Source organism: Anopheles marshallii, chromosome 2 (assembly GCF_943734725.1).
Source record: "Anopheles marshallii chromosome 2, idAnoMarsDA_429_01, whole genome shotgun sequence".
NCBI lineage: Eukaryota > Metazoa > Arthropoda > Insecta > Diptera > Culicidae > Anopheles > Anopheles marshallii.
Genome location: NC_071326.1, coordinates 81,947,353 through 81,963,921, shown reverse-complemented (window position 1 = coordinate 81,963,921; position 16,569 = coordinate 81,947,353). Strand labels below are relative to the sequence as shown.

Sequence of the window (16,569 nt, the reverse complement as noted above, 5' to 3'; positions counted from 1 at the left end):
CCGAATATATTACCGTTATTTATTGCGATGCTGACCGCATTTTCCCGGTGGTCCCACCGAAAAACCCGGGCACTCGATTGTCGAGGATGATTTTGATCATTCGTATCACTTCGCCCAGCCTCCGTCCACACGGAGCAGAGCGACCAACATGGCTCTCGAATGAAGTGTGTACACTCCGACTGTACAGTTCATCCTGTTCGAGGAGTGTGGAATGTGTCCAGAACGCCAAGGATAGGACCAAACAAAATTTCCATAACACCACTGCCGATCGACCGAACCGTTTGGCCGTCCCGTGTAATATGGGTGCCGATAGAACCGGGGGAGTTGCCCGGTCTCAAATAATCTGCTGGAAGCTGTTAAAGTTGAATCCATTTATTTCTGGCACACATAGCAAAAAAAAAACGGCAAACTTTTCCGATGTTCCACAGTACCTACCCACGAAAGGAAAAAGAAAACAATAACACACCCGAGTGGGCGAGCGAGCAGTTGTTTAGGGAAGGCATTTTCTGGTTTGGAAAGTGTTCGATCGCAGCCATGTGCAGGCCATCTCGAGGTTAAGCATAATGGGTAAATGGTCACGGTGGAACACCGCCCGAAGTGTTGAAGGTATTTGTGCCTGAGATGTTGATCAATACTGGGTCTAGTAGACTCTATCGTTAAAAAAAATACCGCGATGGCGCTACTCCAACGGCCCTCACACACATTTCCGTACATTAACAGTAAATAGTCCTTGTCGTTCGAGATAATATTTTCGATAAACTCTACACATCGGAAACCATTCACAAGCGTAGATAACACTTGCCCAGCCCGTGAAAGCCAGCGAACAGAAAGGGCAATGTTGACCCATTTCCGAACCGGCGAAGAAGGTAGTCGAAATAATAGTGAAAAAAAAACAGAAACACAAATCCCGTGCCAGATAAATTCTCGATTCTGAAGGTTGGAATTGGAATTTCGGGAACGTTTTGGGCAAGTTGCTTACCCGATTTGTACTCCGTTTTGCCCCGGTACCACACTATCTGAGCGACCGGTTTTGCATTTGACACTACGCAGGTCAGCGTTAGATCCTGTCCTTCCCGGACTTCCACCTTTGCGTTGCGGCTGTAGCCCTGGATTTCGATTGACGATGGAGGTGCTGTGAAATAAAGAATAATAAACATTACTATTGTGTTAGCTACTTTTTATCGTTATTAATTTTGCTTTAAATAACAAAGGGAAATGCAGTGCTATAAATAAGTATAGAGGTTAAACTTTTCACACCATTTTCGTTCATGTTACACCATACATGTTTTTTTATATAAAAAATTACTTCATTAAAAGTTATAATAGAATCTGCATTAAGCTAACCACAGCCAAGTTTGAAAATGGACTCCACGTAACGAAGGATCAAATTGCAATCAAACGGAAAGGAAATTAGACAACTTTCAGTTTAGAGCAACATTTTAAATTTCGCAGATTACGCTAGTAATTATGCTACTCGAATTTAGTCGTCAAACTCGTTAAATAATTGTTGACTATACATTCACTTCACACATGAAAGTAAAAATCTCGCATCTTAAATAAGAAAATTTGAGATTGTAGAGATCTAAAAAATGGTAAACCAAGAATGAGTTAACCTAAAATACAATACTTCAAGAGCTACAATATACTCTGTGCCTTGTTGACTTCAACAAGTTTGAACAAGTTGTCCAAAACATGAGAATATAGTATATCTCTACATTCACTTCCATCCATTAAAATAGCAATTCATTTCGAGATAAAGAAGAATAAATTGCATTTATTTTCATTTAATTTTTTTTACGATAGTTTTTCATAAAACTTCAGACTCCGTCGTTCAAATATTTGCGCCCATGGCTGATTAGATGGATGCATTCAAGGTATTCCTTTCTCCACATTCAACCTACCGGAAATGCAAACACGTTTCATTATTTGTTTTTTCTCTTCTCCAGCAGCAAAAAAAAAGTACGAAACGAGCAAAAGAAGCGGAAAGTATCACCTAACGCTAACACACCGGATGGATTGCATATCTGCACGACACTTCGAACCAGTACTTAAATAATCATTAGAAATCGATTGGAAAATCCTTTATCCCGGAAGCATGTTGATCCCTTCCACACGAATATCTCATCCATTCGTGGTGCGCCGGCTTTGCGATGGGATTTATCTTATTCCTTCCACCCAGCAGCAGTGGCAGCATGGGCAGTGCGACATCTGTGGGTAAAGAAACATTGAGCAGCAAGACAAAAAAAACCTTCCCAGAAATCCTGCTTTTTTCGCCCTGTCTCTTTTCACAACCGATGTCACTTAATCCCTTTTTACACTGACTTCCTTCTCATGCATCATCCAACCGTCTGCACAAATATCGAAGCTTTCGCGGAACTCTATGTAGTAAAAGTGGAAGAAAAATCGAACGTATGAATGTGGCGAAAATCGTTCGATATTTTCTTTTCCCCCGTTCACTCATTTTACTCAAAAATCTCTTCGCATCAAAAGATATGCACACATACACACAACCAAAAGCTGATCCGTTTAGCAAAACGAATAAGTAAAGAAATAACAAATTCGACGATTTTCCGCACAAGCAAAAAAGAAAACCATGTCAAAGCGAATAACGATTTCACAATTATCTGAAAATGGCTTTCTATCCTTCTCAGGATTTTCCTGCAAAGCATTTTAACGTGGTGTGATAAGAAGGAGCTGAAACTAAAAAAAAAGTCGCTAGTAGCTGGATGGGGTAGAAGCGTTCTTTAATTTTATTTCTTTTTCGTTTCCTTTTTTTTCAAACCTATTCTTCACATACTCCATTCTGCAGCTAGATAAATGTATGCCATGTATATGGAGGCAGAAGGAACTGAAGTGATAGAAAAGACCGAAAGTGCAAACGAGTTTCTTTGCTAGCAGCAACTCCCAACAAAAAAAAAACCGCTCAGTTAAATTCCACCCTTTCCATTCCCAATTCTAGTTGCACCTTCTTTCACCTTCTTCTGGGTCAGCCACAATCTATCTTCCAGGGCGACTGCAGGGAAAGAAAGTGTCACCGCGAATAAAAAGAAAACTCCCCGCAGTAGCGCAGCGGTACGAAACGTTAAGGCAAAATAGCTTCAAGCGTATCCTTTCGGGTTCACCTGGCTCGATTTGAATAAGAGACTTTCACATTCGCCCCACCAAATGAATATTAAAACGGAGAAATATTATAAAAATAATCCACGGAATAGATTGGAAAATGCGCTGCAATCTGTGCGGTTGCGGTCGCGAAGTAAGGAAACTGAAACTGCTGGTAAAAGCTTCCCGGTTTTGGGAGATCGTCCGCATTTCGCTGGGCTTTAAATTTGCATTTTCTGGGTAACCTTTTTTTTTTTGGTTGGTTTGTCTCCGGTAGAGTTTTATCGAGAAGGATAAATTTATTCGATTCCTTGTCGCTTGCGTATCCAGTTGCCATTTGATCTTTCGCTAATGCTTCAATTTTTCGTTTTCCACTTACTGCTTACAGTGTGAGGACTTGTTTTTTCTTGCCTCTATTATGGAAATTTACATGACCTTGAAAAGCGTCAATGTATTAAAGAAAAACTCTTCAAGCTTCAAGCGCGTCCAGTGCCTAAATATGGTCGAACTTAACGGGAACAAAACTGACGACCCATCCTAGCACAAGTGTTGCAGTACCGTGAAAGTGGAGCAAAAGTAAAAAATACACCCACCACGATAGGAAAAAAATAAACACGAAAATGAAACGGCAAACCAACCTCAAATACCGGGCAGGACGAAATATTCTAAAAATGGCATCAAACGCAATGGCACTAAAAAACACTAAGCACTTCAGAAAAGGTCATACACCATGGCGCGAGATGAGATGCACGGTCGTACCAAAAAAAATCCCACCCCCACAACCCTTCCCCACACATTCACCCCCATCCCCTCCCTCTTGTCGACGGAAACGGCAAAAAATCAAAGTTGCGATCCCGGAGCGGAACGAATCCCATGTCTCATGGGCTGAATCTCGCCCCCACCAGCCATCCGAACCGACCTTTCTCTCTCTGGTGGCTCTCTGGTAAAAATGAACGCAACACGACGAAAAAATACTCAACACTAAACTCTGCTGGTGGAAAATTCTGGCCAGATAAAACTGAAGGGAAACTGATGCTGAGCGTGCGGACGACAAAAAGAAAACGCACACTCAGAACACTCACGCAGCAGCAGAATTGGTACAAAGAGAAAGAAAACAAACCCGAACCGTTTGGTCCAATATATGATAAATTGAAGCAGGAAAGCGATACAAAATGGATTTGGATTCATTTCTCATTTCGTTTGTCGATCTTGGTTGGAGTTCATGTTTTTTTCCCCCTTCTGATGTTCCTTTTCGGTGGAGCTTTTCTTTTCACTGTTTTCCCCTTCTTTTACTTTACTTGCGTTTGCATCCACCGGGTTGACGTTTATGGTTGGGAAAAAAAACTAAAAACCGAGAGCTTTTCCCTTCTCCACATAGCTCTGTTGCCCGCTTCATCGTTTTGCATACGCAGCATCCGAAACGCAAGTCCTCGCTCGAAACTTGAATTGGAAAAGTGTTCTCGCGTGTCCAAGAGAATTTTTGATCCTCTATGGCGGCTGCCATTTTATTGCCTTGAATCCTTCTTATTTTTTTGACAGTTTGATACCATGCTTTTTTGTCTTCATTCACCCATTTTGATTCGTCCGGACAAAACGGATCCACTCGTAGCAATACGCAATATGCTAAGGGACCGAACGGTGGAGGGAAAGTTTTGCATAAATGAAACAAAACGAACGCGCGCTGGTGCAGAAAACTGTCATCAATATTGTCAGATGATCCAATATTTATAGATTTATCACAATGCAAATGGCCAACACGCTGTGTGAAATGTGACGTCCCCAGAGAGGGGTTTGAAAAAAATTTAACACACAAGTTCACTAGTGATGAGAAAAACCGGGATTCGATTAAACCGATCCGGATTCGTTTTGAGGTAGAACCTCCAAGTCTAATCCGAATCTTTTACGCAAACATGGAAAATAATATGTTTCTATATAGCAATAAACAATATAATTATATTGTTCTCAGAGCAGAGGAAAAATAGAGCATTAATATATTGTTCGTGAAGGTTGATCTAGCACGATGCATTAATTTTTTTATAAATTTTGCATAAAGTTTACCATTAAAGTAAAAACTCCCCATTTTTGAAAATACTGCTTTACTTTAAATAATTTCATTTAAATAAAAAAATTTAATGTTGATTATAGATCATGACAGATCCGGAACTCGAATGATTTGAATATGAATTCTTGCTTTGAGTTCGAATCCCGGATTCTCAGCATGAAAAATCCTTTGAATCCGAATTGATCCGATAAAGAATCGAATCCCAGCAATCGATCCGGATCCCATTGCCTAACACTAAAATACCTTACGGATCCTAACGGAGGTGACATGATAGAAGAGTCTGCGTGTGCTGAAGATCGTTCAATATATTGAAATCCGTATCAAAGCTACGATCCACAATCAGAGCCTCTGAGACTTACAGTGGAGGTGGTATGTTTACAGCAGAGAAAAAGAGACAGAAACGGACAGGATATAAATAACTAAAATATGTAAAACTCTTTTTCGCGATTGCTATTCTCATTTAATTATATGTGTCCAATTTTTCATCCCTAGCGGTCTAGCAGTGGTTTGGGGCCCATATTTGCATATCAGCCTTCTTCAATAAAACGTCTGAAGCCACAGAAAAATAAATACAAACACATTCATAAAAAAAACACGCTTAACCATCTTATCACATCTTCACACACCACTTGTCCAATCAAGCGTCCTCCAGAAAGCGTTTCGATAATGAATGAATGATGTCCGATCTCTGCCATCACGACCACGGTCCCGGTGTGCGTCTCGGCAGCACATTAATTTATGCCCCACAACCGGTATAATTTTGGTGGAAGATGGTAGCTTTCGACTGTTACCGAAACACTGCCGGAGCTGGGATCACTGCTCAGTGATTCAAAATTTCAGGTTCGCAACCCTCAGACTCTGGTCCGTATTTGCTGTTGTTGATTCTTTCCCATTTTCTCGGGACCGTGGGATTTATAATCAATGCAGTCAATTAATTTCATTCATGCCTCCCCAATGATCCGTCACTCACACGGAGCAGGAGTTTTGCTGGTGGTTGTGTTTTGAGGTACAAAACGTGAGGCAACAACAAAACGAAGACGAAACAAAAGAGTGCCTCATTAATGTTTACTCGTACGTCCCCATACGAGCGCCAGTAGGCAATCCCATTCATGCTGCACTACCCGTTGCTATCCTTGACCAAATAAAACCGGTTCTTTACAGATTCATTCATAAAGCAAAACAAGCAAACATGCCCTCTCAAAACGCAAAATACGCTTGCTGTATGCGCCATGTTGCCTCGACAAACAGTTTCACAGCTTCCTTCCCATGCGAGGTGAAAGGACGGACAACGATTGTGCAAAACTGACAGATGGGACACGGAACCGCTTCTTGCAATTCGCAGTCGTTCCCTTGGGGGAGGGAGACCAAAATCAACCGAAATTAATTCCTCAATGAAATCAACCCCATCCGGTGTCCGTTTTAAGCCCCACGGTCCATATCCTTTTGTAACCTTTTCTCCACACGCAACGCATGCACTGGCTTGTTTCACATTGTAACTGAGCCTCGGCATTGCATTACATCAGCAACCGATGTACGGTGCGCCACCGACAGGATGTTACTATTGACTTTCTTGTTTAACGCTTCATTTGCTTATCTTTCGATACGGTGCGGATAAGTTCGCGAGCAAGCGATCCGCGTGCCAATAGACACCCCGGTGCGCCGCACCGGCACGGGAAAAGGTACGCTTGCCGTACGCCGGAAATTCGATACTAATTCGATTCCCGTGCCCGGTAATGTCGGTAATCAAATTTACCCACGGTGCACAGGCCACGACATATCCCGCACGAGTGCCCGTTTGCCTTGGCTGACCCCGCTGGAAGGGATGGTCCACGCGGTCCGTGTGTGTCGAGGGCGTCGATAGCATGCATACATGCATGGGTTTGCTTCTGGTGAATCAAATCAAAGTGCCATTGCACAACGGGATTAGAATGGAAATTGAGCATTTTGCCGGGTTGGCTCATTGGCTGATCGATTTCAATTAGCTTTTGGTGCAGCTGAATTCAATTTGTGCATCGTGCCTTATTGGTGCCGAGTGCGAATGCGCGAGTTTCTAATGGGATACACTTGTGAGAAAAGGTGCTACTTTTTAAGCTTAGTTAATCATTCAAATGCGGCATTAGAAAGCTCTTTATTGATCACCAAAGTTCAACGATCTTTGTTAGGAAATTTGTAAATATGGCCATTAAAAACCTCACAAGACAGTTTAAAACGGTAATAAATATTTACTTTTTACTAAAAAGTACATACTGCTTGAAATTTTAGAAGATATTTCGAGACTGGAGAATATTGAAAAAAGGAACGCCACAAGAGGGCTTCATTCAAATTCTCATACTTACATTATTTGGAAAGCTTTATACTCTGACAAAATAATATGTGAAGCTGCATTACAAATCTTTTTAACTACAAAAGTTAAATAGTTTCATATGTATAAGAGCCCTTTTAATTAATATTTAGACGGAAACTGTCCACTAAAATACAAAAAAAAATCATTTTCATCTTCTACATAATAATGTCTCTTATCATAACACACAGATATCTTTTTTGAGTAACGTTAAAAGACGTATATTATTTTAAAAATAATGGTCAAAAATGGTTCAGTAAATCAATGTGTGCTATTTCTGATGAGCAACAACAATCCGGGGTATTTAATAGAGCCGATCAAATCTAATTGATGAATAATAAATGGCAACGATTGCTAGCTTGAATTTCTCCCGATATGGCCCATTTTGCTAAAATTGCAACCCTTTCCAACTATCCGTGAATATTTACCGGAATGACTTACATACTATTCGAGACCGTATTCATTAGCGCACAGCTAATCGCCCGATTGTAATAAAATTAGCCATCAATGGAGAGAACGCGTCGGTTCCACGATTTCGTCGCCATCATCCTGGATCGATCCTGGTACGTATTATTACTATTCCTGGGAAAAATAATCCGTTTGATCCGATTCCCGCTATTGGAGTGGTTCAAAGCGATAGTTAGCAACTTGGCAGCGTCCCGCACCGGGTATACGGCACTAATCAGCGTAAAGTTGGTAGGTGACTAACGAACCGGACCGAGTGAAAATTCTTGCCATAGCGGAGCGCTCGCTGAAGCCGGATCTGGTTCCGGATATCCGCAAAACAGCCGGGAAAACTCCTCTCGGACAAAGAAGGAACAGAGGGGATCTCGTTTCCAAACTCGAAAGTATCCGGTGGGCCAATGCATACACCGTACCCGTGCCGAACCGAAACCCCATACACGAGTTGACATGAAATATTCATGAATTAAAATTTTTCCAATTTCATTTCGGACGGCGCGGGAACCGGGGTGACTTTAGGCGCACGAACGATAGCGGCCCGGTTGGTTGCAGATTTCTCGGAACTATTTGCTCGGAGAGGTCGAAAATTTATCTCCTGTCCGCAGCAGGTTCGGGTACGGGACGCACATATAGATCGGTATCGCAAAACGACCCCGGTGTGTATCGGTCGCACCGGATCGGCACCGTCGGCCATACACCAGACACGAGCGTTGCACATTTTTAATTTAGATTGTAATCAATACATCCACACAGCCCAGCCACATACAAATGAGGCTCGGTCCGGCCCGTAAACAGAAAACCGTCGCTCAATCACCTTCCCCCCAGGAAAAATGAAAGCGGTGGTGGTGGTGGTGGAAAATGTTTTTCCGTCCTTTTCTATCCCCACTTCATTCCAGTTATTAGTTGAACCTCGCCTATGATAACACTCGCCCCGGCCCGTACGGCTTATTGGTATAATGCGTTTACCAGCGAAAAACGGAACCAAGTGAAGAAAAAAAAGTCAGGATTAACACAACGCGCGCACAAATAGAGGAAAAATAGTTTTCCCATAACTAACCGGAGGATGTGACGCGCATTGGAAAATAGCCACCGCGGCACGGAGCCGAAAGTTTAAAACCCGGCACACGCACTCGACACATGGCCCGCGGATGCAAATGTTGGCAGATATTTTTGCACCGCACGCATCAATGCGTAACAGCCGTGTGCGGCCGAAAATCTATGCACGATGGCACTGATCGGCAGTCTAGTTGCATATGCAAAACACGTCTACATGGCGCAACTTCATCCAAGCGGGCAGTTAGAGGTGAGTCAGAGGAGGGAACGTGCAGTGTTCAATACGCGTGGAGTGAAAGCAGAAGAATACTGATCACACCGATGCCGGGTGATGAGTTTGCCCGGTTCCACTAGCAGTACGGAAACTGGATCTCTCGTGCGTTATTTTGTTGCTTTATTTCTCTTCTTTAATTTTGGCAATTTCTTTTTTCTTTTCTGGGCCATTTCAACCGCCTCTTCTATGCGGCTCTATGTGTTGAGTTTAGCCGAAATTCGATTGAATAAGGATGCATTTCTGGTCCACTGAACATCCTGAAATGATCCCTCTGTGTGCTTCGAGTACGCTTTACCACTTCAATCCGCTCCCCCATTTTCGAGGCCTTCCGATTCCTGGAACACGGCAAACAGTCCGAAAATGGATGTTGCGGTGCATGCAGTACGCACTCACTGTTCCGAAATGCAATGCCCGGGTTTACTGGACCGCTGCAAATCTCAACGGACGCATCGAACCCGTTATCGCTTGTTAGGCATAGTTTTAATTATTTAACTGTAGCCGACGCGTTCGAGTGCTGTGTTGTTCAATCGGCAGGCTAGTCGGTGATGGGGATGTGAAGGGATTAGACGCGAGGAGGACGGCTAATCGATGCGATCCAGTGCATATGTAACGATAGCGAGGAAAAGCAAAAGTGTACTCATAAGCACAAGAAAAAAAAAATCACACGTTTGGGATGCAGTGCTTTATACTGATGCATGTTAATTAGAGATGTAGAACTTTTCTTAACAAAATTACAATTCAAATTATACAATCTCGATTTCTAAAATAAAAAGTATGCGTGTGAAACAAATTTCAAAATCAATTTATAGTTCTACTAATGAGCTGCTCCATATCAAACGCTATCAAAAGCGGTAAATATGAATTTGCATTTCGCTTGGAAGAGCATTTACCTTCAATCATATTAATTTAGTCCCAAGAGTTCTCAGAAGTGCAACGTTGTGTCAATCTATCACGCAAGGCAAAGGTCTTTAGAAAGCCACCTAGCATTGAGAATTCAGCGAATGTTCATGAAATGCGAACTGCTTCCAACAATACGATTCTTAAAGTTGCTCATTAAACGCTATATATCTCTCACTAAACGTTCTGAAATCGATCTATACCATACTCTGGAGATTTGTGCCCAGATAGGTTCTACGTTTAAACAACCTTCGAGAGGTATCGAAATCTCCAGAGATGTCAGAGAAGGGCTTAAGGAAACTTGTGCAGGAACTTGCAGCAATGTGGTAAGCGATCACTGGCAAGCATTAAAAAACCCGATAAAACACAGTTGTGCCCACAATCATCGAAATAAGCACCATGAATAAATTATTTCACTGCGAGAAATATAATTTCGCTCGTCAAAACTTGCCCGAATGCACCTGTAGCATGTTTGTTTTTTGTTCTCTTCCAAGGTAGAACACCTGGAAAAAAAACTACCCCACACAGCGGCATCAAAAATCTTATCAAAAATATAAAAGCACTCCAAACCTCACGCCAAATCACGGCCCTCATCGCGGCACGTGATATTCCACTTTAATCATATTAAAATTTGAAGTGCCAACAAAACCGTCACCCCGAACCGGGCGCCTCCATGTGGGGCGTTTTGTTTGTTTGAAAATTCGATCCCCATACGTACGCGAACGCGCCGGCACATACAGGGACCATATTGTTTTCGCCATACCAGACCTGTCACATATGGTTGTGACGAACGAACCGTGGAGGTGGAAAGGACCGCTGATCGAATCACAATTTCACCTAATTTCAATCTGCCACCACGTCACGTCAGTGTGCGTTCGTGCGTGAATCCTCCCGGTGCGAGTACCACAAACAAGCAAACAACATCAACACCCGCTACTGGGAGCTTGAAGAAAAAAACAAACGAGACCATTTTCCGTTCTCCACATACTGCCTACTTACGCGTTTTATTTTTCCCCTTTTTGGCTGCTCGGTACGAGAGTGATGTGAAAAGGGATTTTGCTGTCATTTTGCCGAGGCACAAACATTCTTGCTCGTGCCGTTGCGTTAGACATCTTGGCAAAAATATAGCGCAAAGCAGCTGCCAAAATCAGTATGTTACAGAAAATTTACACTCCATGCAGACCGTATCACACACACACACACACCCATCCTGCGCAGGATTCCAAGGTCGAATCAAATTAGGATGGCCCCAAGCCGAGCGGTTGGGCTGTGCAAGAAGACGGGTAATCTTTTCTCTTTCAATTCCGTTTTGTTACACTGTCATTTGCTTTCTTTTTTGTACAACGCGAGCCTAATGATGCCGCAACGTAATGCCTGTTCGATCGATAGCATGAAGGAAGTATTTTATTTTAAAGCATTTTGCAGCCAATTTTCATGCTCACAAGCTTAGGACAAACAAATGTCCATTGTTAAGTGGTTGTTTTGTACCATAATTTAAATGCTAAATTCATATAATTTAGAGGAGTTGTTAAGCCACAGCTTTGAGAATTTAGATTTTAATTGGGTAAGATAATAATTTCTTGTCAGTTCTAAACCTTGTTGTAATTAACATTAAACTGTCTTGGACGTATACAAGTTCACTCAAACATAGAACATTTTGAAGCTTGCTGCTAAACAATGCAACAAAAAAAGTATAAATATTGCTCAAAATTCTTCTGGCAAAATGAAGACGGCAAAACAAGAAAGTAAATATCATACAGGTTCTATTATGAATAGATTGTTCATCAAACCACATCATTTATCATTTCACTGGAACAAGTCACTATTTTGTACGGACAAAATTAACTAATAAGTTTGAACGGAAAGTTCGCAAATGGAGTCCAACGCTCAGACGAGTGTAGAGCAAGAAGTTGAAACAGGTCAAACGTCTGATTCGTTGCTGTCAGCGGTATGAAAACCGTAAAATGAACCTATTGATGAAACGTTATTAGTAATAATCCACCTACTTTATTAGAACTCTTCTAGCGGTTCTTCAGGAATAAATAATTTTATATTTATATCAAATGTTTACACACAATAACAATTTCTAATAAGTGTGATGGTTTGTGAATTAATTTCATTATTTCTACAGTGAGTAACATTAATATAAGGCTACTATTTTGAAATAATAATTTAAGATTCTAGATATTAATGAATGTACTATGAATAACAATAGTTCTTCATGTTTTTTTCGATTAAATTCCGTTGTCTTGCACATTATTCCCATGAAATACACTAACAAGGACATCCAACAATTTGATCAAAATATCAAAAACTTTTCATCTACCTTGAGTAATTTGGATACAATTTTTAACAATTTATTTAAACTTTCTATTAACTCATACCATGGCATAGTCTACCAAAAAGGGTGAACTTTAAAGTGGCCATACGTTTATACTACTAACAGTTTATAAACGCCTAAGTTTATGAAAACAAAACCCAACCAAACGGTTTAATGATTCACTGCCACAAATTACAGTGAATTGTTTTAGCTCTATTACACCGAATGGCCCATCTTCACGCAAAAAAAAAGTAAATACCTTGAAGCGCGTCAAACATTTCTCCGGCACCACAAGCTGGGACAAATTATGCTCAAATAACTTATGTTGTTTCGAGTGAAATATTCACCCTCGGAAAGTTACAGCCCATGGAGCCGTGTCGGTAACGGGCAGAATTAAAACCAAAAAAAATCCAAACCAATGTGCTACGATTCGGCAACAATGTACCTGTTTTCTTAGCAAAAGTTCCAAATATTTCTGTGGGCTTTTTTTTAGAAGTGCTCGGCAAATCGAACAAAACATACCATGCGCGAGAGAGACAAGATAAACAGCAAACTTCCCTGCTTACACGGTACAGTGAGTTTCGCTAAAGAAATTTATCAAAATATCCTTCGCCACCGTTCGCGATACTCGAATATCATTCGCACTGGGATTGTATTTCAATTTGCGCCACCAATGCCCTGATAGACTATTTTGCTCTGTTAGGAGAAGTCGCCGGTTTTGCTGTTTGAAACACAGCACAAGCGTAAGAGGGAAGAGAAAAAAAAACCCGCCAGCCAGCTAAAAACACCCACAGCCCTATCAGGAACGGGCGCTTTTCCTAAGCTCTAATCCCCGCGTGGTGATTTCTCCACTGTAGCGAACCCTCTCCTAAAAGTTTTGTTTGATGGTGTACAAGACAAAGCGAGAAACCTTAAAGCAAGTGTAAAGGTACGGTTAAAATCGTTTGAATATTTAAAAAGCATTACAACTTTTTCTTCCCCAAAACACGCTCGCTCGATTCGATCGTTTGAAGTGCTTTTTTTTTGTTCGTTCTATCTCTGTCTCTCTCTCTTTCTCTCTCTCCCTCTCTCTCTTTTTCGACCAGATCGTAGTTCCTAAAGACTGGCTGGCAGTATTCTGCTTTTTTGCGATGAGCCGTCGAACGAAACCAAACGGTATTGTTGTGCACGGTTTTCACAAACATCCACCCACAAAACACCTGCCAGCGAAAGCGAAACAAACGAAGACATAAAAAGAACATTCGACAGATAAAACGCGAAAATGGAGAAAGACTTTCGTCCTCCCCCTACCCAACGCTGGGAACTGCACCGGTGTAAGAATGCACAGCACACAACAGCAGCACAGCAAAAAAACCTTGTTTCTAGCCTACTTTTACACTTCTTGTGTACACACAGCCATGTTCTGTCGGATCTACAGGGCTCATCCTGCGCCCTTATTGCTTGGGCGTGTGTAAAGCTACCACACAGCTTAGAAATTGCTCTACACGTGATTACCATAATATTAGAAACTGTTGAAACTCCCCGTGTTTCGACTTACCGCGCGCACATTGGAAAATTGTTACCGACACGCCGGAAAAGCCGTCATCAAACAAGTGAGAGCGATCTTGGTTTTATTTTTCGCTTCAGTGTTGTTTGTTACCTTTTACACGTCACGTTACCTTTTCCCCTCCCAGCCCAAGGAAAACAGGCATGACCAAGCTATAATGCGTTCTGAAGTGTTATTAAAGTCGAATTAAAACATCTCACCTGTAGCAGCGTTACGTACCGCAGGAGAAAGATTTGATTTCGTTCCTTTTTTCCCTCCATTTGTTTCTCAAAAGCTAAACTTTCCTGAAGCCGGGCCAGTGAATAAAAGCACTCGCACGCCATGATATACTTTTTTCCCTGCCGATGGTAAACCTGCGTTATTCCTTCGGCAGGGAAAAAGGCACCGCGCAAATGAAGTGATGAGTGGATCACACGAAATCGGGAATAATGCTCAGCGGAAAACTTTGGCGTCCAGCCTAACACCATTATCGGGATAATTTATTCATAAATGGGCACCGTTTTGTGCACTGGTTTTCGCGTCCAGGATCGGTGGGTACGAGCTTGATTAAAGCAAACCAGGCTAGACATACACACACTGTTTATTTCTCATTTGTACGCAATTAATCACTTACGGCAAAAAAGTTAAAACTGTATAAAAAACGTCATGATTATTTAAAATTTTCCTTTCTCTGGCTAAAACCTTATAAAGCACACTCATTCGAAATTTATAGTTTAAAATCCTGCATAAATTTGATAACGTTGGTTGCAGTATTTTTAAAACAAAATAGAGCTTTATATTTAAATTGTTTTCTAAATCACAAACAAACAATCCATATTACAACTACACTGCCCTCCAAAACAATAGCACTACTTGAATTTTGCGAATATTTGCAATAGTGGGGGTTTGGGAAAGTACTCGAGTTTTTGTAAGAATAAGTGCCTTGTAAACAAGTGTTCTAAGGACTCTGTTAACGATTTAAGGATATAAGTTTGCAGATTCTGTATCAGGATATAAATTTGAGAACGAAAACTTCAACTTAGTACGTTTATGTAGAAAATGAGAAACTGCATATCTTATTCAAATGTTAATTGTTTGGTATGCATGGATCCGATTACATCATTTCACTACACACTCACTATTGCCTTGTGTAGATCAAACAAAAAGCTCTGAAAAAGAGATTCTGCAAAATTTATGGTTTCTTCTACACCTTTTGGCATTTGTTTCTAAGTTTTTTCTATATATTTCCAAAATTCAGCCATTTAAGCCAGTCTTTGCCTAATGATCCTTATGCTATGATGATCCTTCAGAATATTATTTAAGCATGCAGCAAAAATATGAACACAAAAAACCCTCTTATTGTGATAGACTACGGTGCAAAATTACATTCATGCAATTCATGTCATGTAAAATTGAAAATAAAAAAACTCTGGATACTCCTATTGTTTTGTTAAGTACTGTCTCACCCACTAGTGCGAAGCGTGTAAGCAACCACATAAAAGCCACCTAATTGTTTGAAAGCACGCAAAATCGGACCCCCGCGCTCTAATTGAATAGCAGCTTGCCCATAATTATGGGGTTGAACCTGTCCACCCCTTGTTGGCGACCGCTCGAGTCGTAGTTTATGCGCGTGAAATAAAAATACCGAATACCCACAGTGGATTGACACCAGCGCACCGCAATCCATTTGTGAATCCTATGCGAACACGGCCACGGCAAGATAAAAAAATCATTTGTTTTAATAGAAATTTACATAAAATAATTGGTTATTGAAATTTATGAGATTCCTTCACCGTTCCCAAACCCCAAACACCAGACAGAGCCCCTAACACTCGTTAAAATAATGTTAAAAATGCAAAATAAAATAAAAACATCAATGCAAACAGCGACAGTCAAGTGGACACTCACACAACAACAACAACAAAAGTGTGTTCAATAATCAACCAACCAGCCACTGTTGCACACAATTAGAACAAACACACATACTGATGGTGTTAAAATAAAACAAAGGGAAAGTCTGGCCGCATATTAAAAGCGAAAAAAACGCATAAATACAACCTCTCCCACTACTACGTTTTCCGACTATCAGCAAAATCGGGCAATGGAGACGCATCGCAACAGGGAAGCTTTTGTGGAGGATTAAGTCGATCGCGACTCCGGGGGTTTGGAAGGGGTGGCCGTTGGTGAGATTGATGAAAAAGTAATTGAAAACCATTTGGAATGAAATTTAGCATGAAATTGATCTTACGGTGCGGAATTTCGAAAACGATTTAATCCTGTTTCCGTTTTCCTCTTTGCTTGTTTTGTTAATGCCTCCAACGGCCGTTCATGTGTTGTGAATGTAGAACAATAAAATGTATTTTTATTTAAACATTTTGTTGTTATTCTTTTTGAAAAAATATTACGCCAGTTATTTTTCTATTCTTTTGTTTGTTTTGCTCTTCATATTCACCCTTCATCTTTACATATTTGATGCAAAACTTTACCCATCCGTGCCGTACAGAAATAGTTGGCCGCACCAACATTAGCTGCCGCA

General features: G+C 41.1%; 1 protein-coding gene across 1 annotated transcript in view; it reads right to left on the bottom strand.

Moving 5' to 3' along the window:
- The window catches only part of LOC128718694 (nephrin-like), an 80,918-nt gene that overhangs the window by 14,385 nt on the left and 49,964 nt on the right, over positions 1-16,569 (bottom strand). Inside the window, exon 6 of the mRNA XM_053812313.1 lies at positions 980-1,132. Within this exon, the coding sequence (XP_053668288.1) occupies positions 980-1,132 (153 nt within the window). The remainder of the gene's footprint in view (positions 1-979; positions 1,133-16,569) is intronic.